The 14983-nt window shown below is 46.2% G+C and overlaps 2 protein-coding genes across 6 annotated transcripts in view; both read right to left on the reverse strand.

Moving 5' to 3' along the window:
• BEND5 (BEN domain containing 5) overlaps window positions 1–5490 on the reverse strand; it is a 47137-nt gene extending 41647 nt beyond the window's left edge. The window contains exon 1 of one of the 4 annotated variants that reach the window (XM_036892952.2): window positions 5087–5490. In XM_036892952.2, coding sequence (XP_036748847.1) covers window positions 5087–5312 — 226 coding nt within the window. In that variant the 5' untranslated portion in view covers window positions 5313–5490. Of the gene's footprint in view, window positions 1–2625; window positions 2779–5086 lie in introns of those variants that run through there. The other 3 variants (XM_036892955.2, XM_036892954.2, XM_057500193.1) reach the window with 3 other exon arrangements.
• The window catches only part of AGBL4 (AGBL carboxypeptidase 4), a 1371246-nt gene that overhangs the window by 216186 nt on the left and 1140077 nt on the right, over window positions 1–14983 (reverse strand). The window lies entirely within an intron of this gene.

Genomic DNA, 14983 nt, shown 5'->3' on the forward strand with positions numbered 1-14983 from the left:
TTTAGTAAAATCTGCAACAGATGACAGCAGGCAAGTTCTAATCTTTGCTCCAACATATATCAGCAGAACATGTCAAAACCTAAATTAAAAGTTTTCACTCGCTTTAAGGAAAAAAAAAACAAAACGAATCCTTTTGTTGGCAGTCTTCCACTGATGACATGCAACAATCTTTGCATATGAAATCGGCTAGTCCCCTGCTTCGCTGCTAACTTTGTAGGAGTTCCAAAACATTTCTGGAGCAAATGATCTATTTGGGCCCACAATGCCAAGCTGGGACCTGAGCCCTGAATGAGCTAAAATTACCAAAGCAAGAAGAACGTGGCTTTGGAAGCTATTTCCCCCAAGTGTGGGGTTTCTTCTAGGAGAAGTGATAAAGAATGTTGACTCTTTCCAGATGAACAAAGTTGAATGAAACCTCAAAATCCCACTGCAGGTTTCTGTTCTGAAAAACAAGTTACTGCTACAGAGGTTCCTGTCCTCCCTACCTTCTCCCCTCAAGCATAAAAAAATGCACGTGTCTTTCCGAAGATCGTTGAGTTCAACGTGGGCTGACTAGTGAGGGCTGTGTGCTGGGCACTGTGGCTGCAGAGACCAGGGAGGCAGGCCCCTGTCTGGTAGGAAGATAGGCACATTCAGGATGAACCAAAACAGGACACAAAATACTAAGATCCATAAGCAAGAACAAGCAAAGTTAACAGAGAGAGCCCTGAGGAGGGAGAGTCTCCCTTGGGGGCAGAGGGTGGGACGGGAAGCAGGATGCTCCCAGCGTCTTTTGTCCACTCCTCTATCACAGCCCTCAGCTCCCTGACTGCACACATGTCATATGTCTGCCTTCTCCACAGGAAGGGGAGCTCCCTGGGCAGAGGCCCAGTGTTGGACAATGATTAATCCACCCTGGTTCGCTCAAAGGAGTGCCTGAGGGGATGTTCTCAAACTGGCATGAAATACTTCAGGTCTAGGGAAAGTGCAAAGGGTGGGTGGAGCTGGAGAAGTAAGGTGGGGCTGGGGCCCTCTGAAGGTTCCAGGAAGAAGCTAATCTAAGGAGAGAAGTGAATTGACTAAGACTATGTTTTAGAACATTACTCTGACAGTAGTTTGGAAAACAGATTGGAGACAGGGTCATCAGTTAGAGGGCTGCTGCTCTGGGTTAGATGAGTAAAGGCCAGACAGGCAAAGGCAGCGGTAGCGGAGCTGGAAATACTTAAAAGGTAAGCTGCAAAGCCACCTAGACCTGGGCCTCTCTGTGCTCCGCCAGTACCTGGCTCTATCTGTATTTAGCCCTTACATGTAGCCTTAAGACTACACACTCCCTGAGGAAGGTGCCCATTCCTTATCACTCGGGCCCCCAACAGGAACTCTACACTACAGAGCTTGAAAAGTTCACTCTGGCCTCCCCTCGATCCTGCTGTCAGTTCAACTCTGCCACTGTGGACGTGTTGGTGCATCGTACATTCACTCCTTACATCACTGGGCCTGGCATATGGGAAGTATTAAGGGGATTTTTGACAACAGAAGGAATTTAGCACACCCAAACAATAATAACAGAGCATAGGTGTCCTGTTAGAATGGCACAGAATTTCAAGACTCTGAGCCTAGAGAAACCAGTTTGGGCCCCGTAAAAACAACAACAACACAAAATTCACTCCCATGAGACCCAGTAGCAGGCTGCATTGCAGTTAGATAATGGTGAGCTCTCCAAATGGGTAGCTTTCACTTTTACAACCTGTTTGTCAAATAAATGAGAGTAAGGAGAGACCACAGTCCAAAGGTCAGCCAAGGCTTGAGTTATGTGGACCGTGCCATGGAGGACGGGCGCCCCTTTGAGATTTCCTTAGGAAAATGACAGTTGAAGGTGGAGAAGGCAAGATGTGGGGCTCTGCAGGACTGAGGCTGGTAAGAGAAGAAGAGGAAGAACAGAATGGGCTTGAAAACCCAGAAACTCACCTGCCCACTGGCACCCAAACTTGCCTTGAGCTGTAAGCTCCCTGACAGTTCTTGCATTTCCTTTCAGTCCTTCCCAGCGTGTTCTACGGCTGATGGGAACGTCAGCTACTTTACAGGGGAGATTGCTAAGCAGGGCTGTGGCACTGGGAGACCTGTGTTGCAGGTCTAGCTTTGCCGTTTACTAGCTGTGAGGCTGTAGGCAAGTCTCTGAGCCTCAGTGTCCTCATGTATAAAAGGGAATAATAACAGTCCCCACCAACAGGGTCCCAGGGGAGACAAACAGAGAAAAAGCACCGGCACATAGGAAGACTTCCCATAGAGGTGGATTTGTTTGTTCTTCCTCCAACTGAAATTGCAATTTGTTGAGAAGAGGGTTTGTATACCAGAGTCTGACACACACTGAAACCATGATGTAAACCCCTACAGGCTGGACAAATGTGAAGTCCCACAGCAGTGGCTTGGACAGCTCCTGGGTACAAGAAGAAGTACACTTAGAGACAGCTCTGGGTTGACCCGGGCAAATACTCAGTAAAGGAACACACTTCTGACCCAAAGCCAGAACGCGGCCCTGAAGCTGCCTCTGAAACCATGCCTTTGGTGCCAGAGTGAGTTCGATTACTCACGGCTACCTTGCCAACAGAAAGCCATCTCTGCCTCCCCACTGAAGGCTCACCTCCTCACCTTTGGTGCCACAACACAGTAATATTTACATCTAGGAGATGCCAGAAGATGAGCTCTTTTAGATGAAGTCACTGCAAGCGATTCCCAGAGCCATTACATTCAAGTCAAGATGGGGTTTGAAGACACGAACCAGAGTTCTTCCAGGATAAACGAATCCTCAAACCCACCCCGGCCTTCCAATCAGGTCTGCAGCCAGGTCAGGGGCTCTAATTTAAAAATTAACCCGCTGATTGAATTCAAAATGTGGTCTAGGCAACCTCAAGTTGTTTCTTTCCTCCCCACCCCCCACTTTCTCCTCCTGAGAAAAAAAGGGGAGAGAAGCGGGGAAAAGCGCTTTTCAACTCACTTTGCTCAAACTGGATCTACTCTGCCAATTTCCAGATGCTGCCTAGGGTTTTTTGTTGTTGTTGTTTTTAATAATCTCAGAGATTTATCAACATTCCAACGTGGAGGATGAATACTCTATGGATTCAAGATTCATGGTCCTCAGACCACTAACTACATATATCTTACTTATGAGGAGTTCCATTGGTTTTTAAAATCAGAGTCAGAGGGGGCTGCCATCTGCCTAACAGCCTCTCTGCAGTGTCTGAAGAGCCAAGCACAGTGTTTATATTTGCTGAATGAACAAATGGATGAATGAACAATCTCTGAAGGAGGAAAACAGCCGTTACACACTACGCCACATATGTACCACCAACTCCTTTTGACACATACCACTTGCCCTCTCCTAAGCCCTTCCAGATCTATAAGTATATACAATGATCAAGAAGTGTGCTTTCTCTCCTTCTAGCCAAAGGCGAGCTAAGGTTACAATCTAGTTACAACTTCCTCAAACCTATACTCTTGGGGAATAATCTCCTAGTCCCTTCCCTCAGGTAATTAAAAGCAAGCAAGCAAACAAAATAAAACCTCATCAGGTACAAAGGTTTCCCTTTTCCACATACTTACACTCACTCTCAGCTTTCTGGCCCTAGGTGTCCCAGGTGTTGTGTTCCAAGTGATTTACACCCCTGTGCCTCAGGGCTTGTCAGGGAGGTGGTGAGGAAATAGTCTGTCAAAAAGGGCCCTAGGCACTGCTCTGTGTCCAGTTTTTCTTTCAGTCCTCAACTCCAGGCAAACCCACTTCCCTGTGGCAACATGATGTGGTGGAGAGGAACGAGAGTCATGAGCCAGAGCTCTAATCTACTGCTAATTTGCCACGGGACCCTAGGCAAGTCACTTCTCTGTTTCAAGCCAAATGTGCTTCCTTTTGTGCCAAATGTAAGTATGATGCATGCTGGATTAATCTTTGAGGCTAAATGTCAGAAAGCGAAGGAAGTTGGAAAAAAACCCAGAAAATCTCAAAACTACAAAATACAAGCAATACCTTCATTCAGTTCCTAGTCCCTGGTGTTTGCTTCCAAATAGAGGGCAGGGTGGCTTACTCTCTCTGCCTACTCTAAGGTACACCTTCCTTACTGGCAGCAGCTAAAAAGCTGCTCCTCAAAACGGAAGTGATACTCTTCCTTGCATATCTGTACACAAGCCTCCTAAAACTAGTGGGAAAGAGGGTCCACGGACTTCTCTTCACAAAGGAAAAGGTACTTCAATATGGCAGAAGGAACTTGGTGCAGGAGGCTGAAGGGCTGTTTTCTTGTCCTATCACCAACTGAACCTCAGTATCTTCATCTGTCAAATGGGGATGAGACCACTTGCCTTGCCTTGCCTATTTCTCAGGGCCCTGGGAAAGTAGGAATGAGAGGCTGGGTCTTAACCTAACTTATAGAAACTCTTTCCTGATCCTCAGCTCTCACTCAGGGAGCCAGCCCACTGAGAGATTCAAAAGGGGTGTGGAGATGGAGAGATGCTGAGGGCCACTGCCTCTTTACTTCTGCCACCTAGCCAGAGGCAGGACAGGGTGACACCCAGGGCTCAGTAATCAAGGCCTCCTCATCCTATCCAGTGATGGCCCGTTTGGGGCAAGGATGTCACAGCTTCTCTCTGTGAAGAGGGCCTCCCAGCTAGAAGCCTGACAATACTGGCCTTGCCTCCTCACTCCCAGGAGGTACCAAGGGCCTTAAGACAGAGAAACTTAAGGAGACCAGAGGGGCAGAGAGGGAAGGACTGGGAGAGAGGTAAAAAGAAGATGAGAGGCAGAAAGGAAGCTACTAACTGGCGGAGAGAGAAAGGGAAAGTGAAGGAGCCAGGAACGTAGACAGCAGCAGAAAGAGGAAGACAGACACATTCAGAGAGATGGAGACGGACTGACAGCGCGGAGTGTCTGGGAGGCGCGGAAGACAAAGGGGGCCATCCGGTATTTTTAACTGGTCTGGCCTTTTAGAGACACCCCGGCCCCCAAAGAAAAGCCTAGGGCGCAGGAGCAGGAGGCCTGAGCGAGCAGAGGCCCCCCCAGCCCCCTCCGCCCCGGCGCCCGGCCCCCTCCCCGGGTCCCACCGTCCCTGCCGGCCCCTTCGCTCACCTGCCAGCGCCAGGATCTGGGCCTTGTGGAGCAGCAGCGCGCCCCAGTCGCGAGGGGCGCGCGGGGGGCTCTCGGGCCCGGCGCCCAGCTCCTCCGGGCCCCGGTACACGGCGTACACCTTCTGGTTGTCAAAATCCAGCCGCGAGCGGGGGCTGAAGTCGCGCACGCACGACACGGGCAGCGCGTAGCAGACGTTGTCCTCCAGGAACCGCACAAAGGCGTACATGGTGGGCGCCGGGGCGGGCCGGCTCGGCAGGTCAACCCGCGGGGCGGGCGCGGAGGTGGGGACCCGGCGGGGGGCGCGAGCCTCGCGGCCGGGCCGGGGGGCGGGGTGGCTCCCCGGGGCCCGGGCTTCCCCCCACTGTTATTGTTCCTGAAAGCACTGCTCTGCCAATCGGCTGCTCTCGCCTGGGCGCGGAAAAGAGAGGGAGGGGGGAGAGCGGGGCGGGGGGCGGGTGAGGGGGTTTGGAAGCGCACCGCCACTAGCAAAGTCAGACCCGAGCAATCACAGCCGGAGCGCGATTCGAGTCGGGAGAGAAAAGGGCAGAGAGACTGAATTACAATAGTAATAATACTAATAACAGCAACAATAGCAATGCAGGGGAGGAGGGCAAAAAAATGCATTCACAAAAAGTCGTGCTGCAGGGAGGATTATATTGCTTCAACAATCTCTCTGCAAAACAAATTGCATTCCTCTGCAACAAAACTGCATTGCAAAGGGGAGAAGAGAGCGAGAGAGGGTGAATGCAGGGCGGGGGCACAGTCTTGTTTGGATTCCTAAGTGTAAACTTGCACTTGCACGCGAGCAGAATTTTGGAGTGTTTCAGATAATTGCAGCCACTCCTCTCAGCTCTTTTCACTTTTTCTTCATTCTTTCCTTCCATTCTCCCCTTCTCCCTCCCTGCCTCTCTCTCTCTCTCTCTCTTTCTTTTTGCAAAATTGCCAGCTCCCCCTGTGGGGAGGGTCAGTCAGCTAGAAACGTTCCTCAGAGCTGCCAAACTAGTTCTGACCAGAACAGGGGCTTATCTGGGATTTCCAGTTGAACCAGCTGGCTAGGGTGATGGAGGGTTGTCAAGGGCTGCTGTCAGCCAGAGGGTGCCCCTCTCCCCTGTAGTCTTCCTCCACTGGAGCACCTCTCCACGGCATGTGTGCCTCTGAATTGGGACCAGTTGAAGGGAAGCAAGGACTGGAGCTGTGCTCTGAGGAAGTCAAGTCCAGGGCTAGCTGGGCTTTTCTGAGCGCCTTAGGAAGTTCAGGAATGGAACTGTGGAATACCAGCCATTGCTCTGTCCCTAATACCACAGGCAGAAGAAAAGAGCCTGCAGGGGCTTGGATCCTCCCAAACAGGTCAGGGACGACAGCTGAAAGAGGCCAACTGGGCTGCAAACTCACAGAAACCCATCGGACATCAGAGGCGGTCAGCACCCTCACCTGATGCCTCTTACAGGGCGGGCTTTTTTTTTTTTTTTTTATCAAGTATGACTTCTTATGCCCCCATTTCCGGCCCTAGGCCTGACACTTGGGGGGGCTCAATGAATTTTGGGTGAAGAATAATAATAAATGAAAGTCCACAGTCGCCCAGCCATCCAGTCATTCATTCTTTTACTCAAGCAACCAATGCTCATTGGGTATGTACTACTCGCTAGTTGGGTATGGACTACTCTGGGCTGGGTGCTACAGGTGGAGAGATGAGCAGACAGGACAAACACCTGGATTCCTTGCAGTGTCAGGCAGTGTATCAGAACTTGAGTCTCGGTTTTGGAATTCTGTGCCAAAATCAGGTTACTCAATGAGTATCACACATGTGCTGTCCTCAAAACCCTTACCATCTGGCCTGGGAGTATTAAAAAAGTATAAGTCATAATGTTATAGTGAGGAAAGTGTTCTCATAGAGGAATACTTGATGGAGGTGGCAGACTCAATTAAATACTGTATTTTTATAAAAATTCATTTAAATTCTGTAAAAAAACAAAGTAGATGCACCAAAATGTTGTTTCTTAATAGTGGTGGGCAATTTTGTTTTCTTTTGTGTTTTACATTTACTTCTTTACATTTACATTTATTTTCCACAATAAGCAGGTCTTACTTTATACTCAGAAAACATTAAGCATTATTTTTTTAAAACCACTGTGCTCACATTTCAGACCAGCTACTCTAATGAAGTAGATAAGCCCAAACCCCCAAATTATTTCACAGTGATTTGGGGAGAATATTATACAGGTGACCCTCATTAACACAGTCCTCCCAGATCCAAATGTATGGGTCAGATCAAGTTCCCGTTAAGCAAGTCTCTGGTTATTTATGTGGTGACAGCCAGCCAGACACGACCACAAGCTGTCCTGATGCAGATTTTGGTTGTACATAGCCTCACACACTTGTAGAAAAAAGCAGCACCACCCTGAGTTGTTCCAGCAGACTTACCTTCATGATTATGATTTCTTTGGATCAATCTTAAATGAGTTTTTCTTTTAAGAATACAGTCTTATGGTGGTCAATGGGAAGCAATATGTAGCAAGACTTCTTATAACTCACAAGTTGGAACATGCAGAGTTGGCCCTACTTAATGAAAATCCATGAAACTCCAAGCTGTTTGCAAATAATTCCAAGTAGCACCATGGCCAATCTCCTATCCCACCTAAATGAGGGTGATCCCCAAATACATTACCAGTCTCCTCTCTAAACCACCTTCTTGGACACAGTAAACTCCAGACACATTACACTATTTGAAATTTCCCAAGACAGCAAGTTTTACCAGGTCCCAAGCCTTTGTGCTGTTCTGCCCTCATCCTGGGAAGTTCTTCCTCCCAGAGTGCACAGTGACCTCAGCTTCCCCTGACGATCAGCTCAGCTGTCATCTCCCCTGTGAAGCCTTCGCCACCCACTCATACTCCACAAGCACAGGCAGTCAGTCCCTCTCGACTATTTTGTCCCAACACCATTATCTTCCCTCATTAGAATGAGCTCTTTGAAGGAGGACCAAAAAGGCTGAGTGACCTCAGCATCCTAGGTTCCCAGCACAGGAATCAATGCTTATAAAACGAATGTATTAAAGAATGACAGAGAGAGCATTAGCAAACCTCTTGCATGATTTTTCTGAAAGTCTGTCCTTTCTTTGCAGAGCTGGAGCTGAATACAAACTCTGTCTTTCGTATTCCCGGTGACCAAAGGGTAGAAGACCGATTCTACTCCTTGGGAGACAGACACATTCATGAGCATATAAATATCTCAGGTTCAAACAAATTCCCCACCCAAGTCAATATAAATAATTCTCATAAGGGGGTAGTTCCATTTCCCAAGAACCCAGAGAAAACAAAAGGACCAACAATGATGAGGATGGCAACAGAGTAAATGCAGACTCAAACAGATTTTGCAGGTAGGTGAACAGAATGGATTCTAGAGAAGGAATAGCAGGTATAGGATGCTCAAAGAGACACCTTTGGACAGCCTTGGGGCAACAGAGTTTCTGTCTCTCATGTGACTCATACAATCAGTCTTTTAACCCAGCTTCATGCAGAACCTACTACATGCCTCCTCTGCCTGTGAAAACGGAGTCAGAGTACCTCTTTGACCCTGAGATTGTAGCCCCAGCTTTACACACACCAGCAACTCAAGCAGTGGATTCACTGATTGGCAAGCAAAGACAGTTTAAAAGTACAGATCTCAGACTTAAAGAGGCAGTTAAAAAGGTCAAGTTCAACCAAATCATGGTTGAATTCCCTCTTCAATGTCTGCCAAATGGTCATCTAGATATCTCTTACGCAGTTCTCATGTCAGGTAGTTTACTACCACCCCTTAACTTTTGGGCACTATGGATTTTAGAAAGGTCTTCCTTACACTGAGGCAGAATCTTTCAAATTGTAGCTGCTACACTAGGTTCAACATGAAGAGTCTCATGTTAGCTCTTCAGATGTGGGAAAACTTGGGATCCTGTCTCCTTAGGGTCTTGCCTGTCTTCCACCCAGATGTCTTTAATTCCTTCACCTATTTCTCCTCATATGACTGGTTTTAGTGATGATAACTGTGCTATTTTTCCTTCAAAGCTTATTACAAATCATGCATGAGCTCAATTTCACACCAAAGCCTTGAAGTGGGTACTTTTAACCCCATTATAGAGTTGAGAAAACAGCAAAGCAGTTTGGCTCTAGGAGTCTTGGAAGGCTGTCGTCATACTTGCATTTTAGATGGTTTACTCTAGACGCAGTATGGGGAAAGAATGGCAGGGGAGGCAAGACTCGGGACTGGGAGGCCTGCGATGAAGCTGACTGTCCTTGCCTGCCCCTCCCCTGACTCCCTCTTCCTGCAGGCCAAATGTACTTTGCTTTTCATCCAACTCACTTTAATGGAGCAGAAAATGTACACATCTGGGGCAGCTTTGCAACTGAGTCTCCATTGTGTTTTCCTGTTGAGTTTTGCAGAGCCTTGGGTTAATGTCAAGCTTCTTCAGTTTAGCCAGCTGAAGCATGTTCAGTGGCAGCAGCGGGACTTATGTTTCATATTACTGCATGGAATTCTCAATGTACTTTGCAAAACTATTTTAAGGAGACCTGGGTTCTGTGAATTTTTAAAGCAATTGGAGCGTGTCTTCGCAACCTCTCTGCTAATGATTGACCACATTTTTTCATGATTTTGCCTTTTTTTCCTGTGATATTTCTTTTGTCTCTGCTTTTTTTTTCCCTCCCATAAAAGTGACTTGCTGTGCTGGGTGCTCAGGGTCACTGTCTTTTCAGGTAGATTTTTCTCTTCAGGTAGATCCCAAGGAAGGGATGTTGTTAGATAGCCAGAAGGATAGGATCTGGATCTGCTTGGAGGCCCATCGTGGACATTATCCTGAGTTGGGTCCTGTACCCCAAAGCAGGGGCACCAACCCAGTGCACTCACTTGAACTCCTGATGATGAACTCTGGCTGAGTTTGGTTGTGGGGTTTGGGGCACAGGAAGAGTGGAGCAGTAGAGAGGGGAAGGAAGGAAAGAGAGGAGTTGCATGTTGAGTACAAGCTCAAACCTTACCCGGAGTTAAGGAGAATGCCAACTTCTCAGGTAGGTGACAGCTTGGAAGACCAAAGGAATACAGACTTCAGAATCAGATTAGGAGTTAAAATATTTTTGCTGTTACTTTGGGTAAGGTAGTTCATCTCCCTGGCTTCAGTTTTCTTACCTATAAAGTGAGGCTATTAATGTTTATCTTCTAAGGTGTTGTAAGAATTAGGGCAGGAGATTTCCTTTCCATCCTTTCTGTATATCTGGGTCATCTGGGGAACTGAAAAAGTATTCCACTCCCAGGTCCTATTCCTCAAGATCCTGATTCAGTTGGTCTGGGGATAGGGCTTGGGCAATGACTTTCTTCTTCTTTTTTTAGTTCTCTGATTATTCTGCTATCAGACAAGGTTGAGCGCCTCTAAGTTGGAGGATTTTAAGGCAGCATGCTAGTCACATAGGAATTACTCAGTAAGCCATAGATATCATTTTCAGGGAAAGTATACAGGGTTCTGAAATGTCTATGAGACCTTTCTGAGGCACAATAATTTCTTCATCTGTAAAATGACATACTAATGTGGAATGAGGACAGGTTATTATGTAGTCTTAGGCTCTGGCTCCAAATCCTGGCTTAATACGTATGGCCTATCCTTGCTAAGTGTGTGGCCATAGACAAGTTACTTAATATCCCTAGGAATCCCTTTTTTCATGGGAATATTAATACAGCTTTCTAGGGTTGTTATGAGGATTAAATGAGATAATCCATATAAAAAGCTTAGCATCATGCCTGACATGAAGTGGGTCCTCAATAAATGATAATTGCTCGTATTGTTATTATCATGATTATTATTATAGTTATTATGAGAGCTCTCATCCCCATGTGGATAGTTGGGTGTCCAATACATGTTGATCGAATCAAATTGAATATAATGAGCTGAATAATGCTGATAATTATCCAACAAGCACCCCACAACACTTCCACACAAGTGCTATCCCCGTTAAACCAGAGCCTGTGGGCACAGGTCCCAGGCAGCAAAGAAGCCCAGATCTCACACGTTCAAGAGCCAGAGGCTATGGGGCCTTGCCCATACCTGCAGCAAAAACTTCCAAGTTACCATGTTTGGAGCCATTTATTCTTCCAAATTGACTTTGTTGAGTATTCTTTTAGAAGAAATAAAAACTTGTATGGATTATGTAAAATATAAAATACTGAAGCGGCAGATGCTTTAGGAATGTGCATCTCAGCTCAATTTTCAGATTAAGTAGGTAATGGTTGGGTCCAACCAATCAGATCTAGCTGTGTTAGGATCGTATGTGGGTCACACACAGGACATGGTGTCATGGATGATCTGAACCCAGACATGTTACTCTAGGAGTATATATTCTATATAGGCAACAAAAAACAAATGGATCTCCAGTTGTTGAAGACCAAAAGTAGTTTATGAGTAGAAGAGATTGTCACAAGAGAATGAGCTTTGAATTGGCTGAATTAGAAAAGGAACAAAAAGAAATTGCCTTACCTTGGAAGAATGCAACTTGCCTCAATTATGAATTTCAATTAGGAGACAATTAGTTTTAGATACTGTTTCTGGTTTCCTTTATTAAATTAACTCACTCTGTTACTTTTTAGCTGAAATGTCACTTCCTCAGGAAAGTCCTCCCTGACTTGCTTCTCCCAGTGCCATCCATAGACTAGCTTGAGGTCCCTGTTGCGTATTTCCACAGCTCCTTAAATTTCTCTTCATGGAGTTTGTTGTAGTGCATACTATCTATTTGTTCTGCTATTGTCTGTCTCTTCCCCTAGACTGAAAGCTCCACTAGAGAAGAGACCCTATTGTTATCTTCATTGCTGTCTCCTAGCACCCTGGCACAGAGAGACCTCAAAAACACCCCTGTTGAATGAGTGCATATCTGACACATAGGCCCTGGAGGAAAGAAAACTCTCCAAAGGTGAGGATGGAGAAAAGTACCAAGGGCCTTATTCTGTCCCTCTGAGTCTCACTTTCCTCTTGTGAGTGTCTCTCTGTTTCTGGGCCCCTACCAAGTCTAGCTCCCACAATCTGGCCTGCAAAACAATAAAATTTCCTTTTGTAATTTTCCCTTAGCACCACTAGACAGGCTGACATTTTCAAAATATTTTTCTAAATACAAAGGGACCACAAAATGGAAATAATTAAAGAAAAATGTACACAGCAGAAAAACAGTCAATTTGACAATCACAAATAACTGACATACCCTAACACAATAATAATATAATAGTATAATAGTATCAGGAACCTCACTGACACAGCCCATGGGCCTTGTCCTGCAAGGCTAGACTTCCTTCTTACCTGGCTGTTTGCTGGGAGTCATTGACTCACTGACCCCCCTACTCAGAGGTAGTTGCTTCACCCTCTTCTGAATGACGATTCCAACATTATTTGGGACGTAACAGGGCAACCTACCTTCAAATATCACCTGCTAGCTCTCTGGCTACCATCTCAAGCTCATCTTAAGCTCTCGCCTCAAACACTCTGTTCTCAGAATGCCTGCCCTTCACAGGTCTTCCAGGGCCAGAGTGCACCCTACAATGTCACTTACTCTCAGGGTTTTGTGTGGTAACTCTGGGCTGCCATTCTGGGTGTGGGTCAGAGGCGCAAAGAGGCACTATGTTCACTCAGAGGTTTAAGTCATTTCAAGTGCACATAGCGAACCAGGAACAACTCTGATTCTCTTATGAATGTCTCCTAATGCACCATAAGTTCAGTACAAAATCAGATGAATGAGAATGGAACTAACAATTCTTCATTTCTATGAGAGCTGCTGTGCTGGTCGCTTTACATGTTAGTTCTTTTAGTCTTTTCAAAACACCCCACAAGGGTTGATGCTATTATTATCTCCAGTTTTCTGATGAGGAAACTAAGACTTAGAGAGGTGATAGAAGTTGTTTATAATCACACAGAGAAGACTTGAACCTCAGTTTCTTGATCCAAAGCCTGGGTTTCAAGGGATGTTTTGATACAGGCTTTACCTCAGGGTTTCTGAGGACCTGAGGAACTGAGTTGGCTGTAGAGTTTGATCCTAGCTCCTCTTTTCCTAGAGGCTTGAACCTCCACCTAGAAATCTGAAAAATTAGACCTCATGGGGAAGTCCAGTATCTATCATTCCAAGCATTCATAATTTGAGTAGCCAATGATTCTGCGAGTACTGATGATTTGACTACATTTTCTGGGGTTTAGTGCTCCAAACAGTAAGTCATCATGTCCTCTTACTCCAGAGACCCTGAATTCTTCAAGCACTCTGAGGTTTCTAACTGCTCAGATTTCCACAGTCTCATGCCTCCTGTTGATGGCCAGTGAGCTGGAACCTGCTGGGAATCACTGGTTTCTGCTTGGTCTGGGTGGAGGCTCCTCTGAACCAGAACTGTCGAGGCTCGGGGAGTTCTGGTCAGAGATGTCTCTGTAAGAAGTGTCACTTCCTCCACCCCTATTCTCCCCCTGCTACTGCTTGAATGAATAAGAGTAGAAAAAATAACAGTGAACCTTTATGGGCTGCTTACTTCATGCTGGGCTTTACACATATTTCTCATTTAATCTTCAAAACAATCCTGGGTGGCAGGTAGAATTAACCTTATTTTAAAGTTGAGGGAACAAAGGCAGATGGATATTAGGTAACATGACCAATGTGGTATAGGGTAAATAGCAGAGCTGGGATTCCACTTCAGACTACTGGACTCTAGAGCCCCAACCATGGACTTCTACCCCATTTCTGTCTGCCTTTGAGTCTTGACTCTTGCCTCAGTGAGGGTGATCTGTGCCCTGCTAGCTAGGATGGGAAGATGGTAGCAGATCCACCCTCAAAAGGTCATAAGCTGGTTCTCTGCGGATGTCCAGACCACCTTGACTGGTGCAGCTGTGACCTGGCAGGCAGATTGCAAACAGCACCCTGGAATCCATTGATTTTTTAAAATCTTGTGCTGTAGTGGTGATGGTGGGGGGTGGGGGGGAGTGTACCAGATCCAATGCACAGTATAAATTTTCTTTTATTTACTCCAAACCAGTTTCTTTATTTAGTAGCGCAATAGGGCCATCTATTATGATAACCAAAAAAAGTCTTCGACCTCTAAATTTTTATATTATGATGGAAAATGACTCATATATACAATACATATTTTCTGTTGATAGTTCTTTTTCATGCGGTCCATTAGTCCTGGTGGTGGGGGAATTGAAGTACAGAATATCAAAGCCCTAACTCCCCTTCTTGCAGGCATATCTTTATTATCATGGAAAAGAAATAGCAAGAATAGAGGGAAAAGAGATGATCAGTTAAGAATGTGGCATTTTTCTAAAACATAGGATGGATGGGAGAAAGACACAAGGGTATGTGAGACTCTAGAGGAAGTGGCCAGGGAGAAACTGAACTCAACTGGTAGGCAGAGTAGGTAACTGGCCAGGCCCCTCTCTCTACCCTGCTAGCACATCTTGCCACATTGCTGGGCCATCAAAAAGTTTCCAATCGCTGAGCTCTCCTTCTGGCTCTGACACCCATCTGGGGAGGTTGCATAGCACAGAAGAGGTTATGAGATGATATGAAAAGTGCACAGGCTTTCATCTCTGACTTGGGTTCAATGATTGCTCCATCACCAAGTTACCGTGGGACCTTGAGCAAATCTCCAACTCTCAGGTTTTCAACTGTCGGAGTCTGATAAAGCTGCCATGGGGTCCAAGACACTATGCATGTAAAGTGCCTGGCTGGCACAATGCCTCACACACAGTAGGTTCCAATGTCTGTAAGTTCTCTTTTCCATTCTTATCTTCTGATAGAGTCTCTGTTACCTTTTCCTTTCAGGACATCACAGGGTAATGGCAAGGATAGCATAAGCCAGTTATTTTGGGGTCAAGTATCTTCCCCCCTGCCCCAAAGACTGGGCCGTATTACTGCAGAG

Source organism: Manis pentadactyla, chromosome 4, assembly GCF_030020395.1.
Source record: "Manis pentadactyla isolate mManPen7 chromosome 4, mManPen7.hap1, whole genome shotgun sequence".
Classification (NCBI taxonomy): Eukaryota; Metazoa; Chordata; class Mammalia; order Pholidota; family Manidae; genus Manis; species Manis pentadactyla.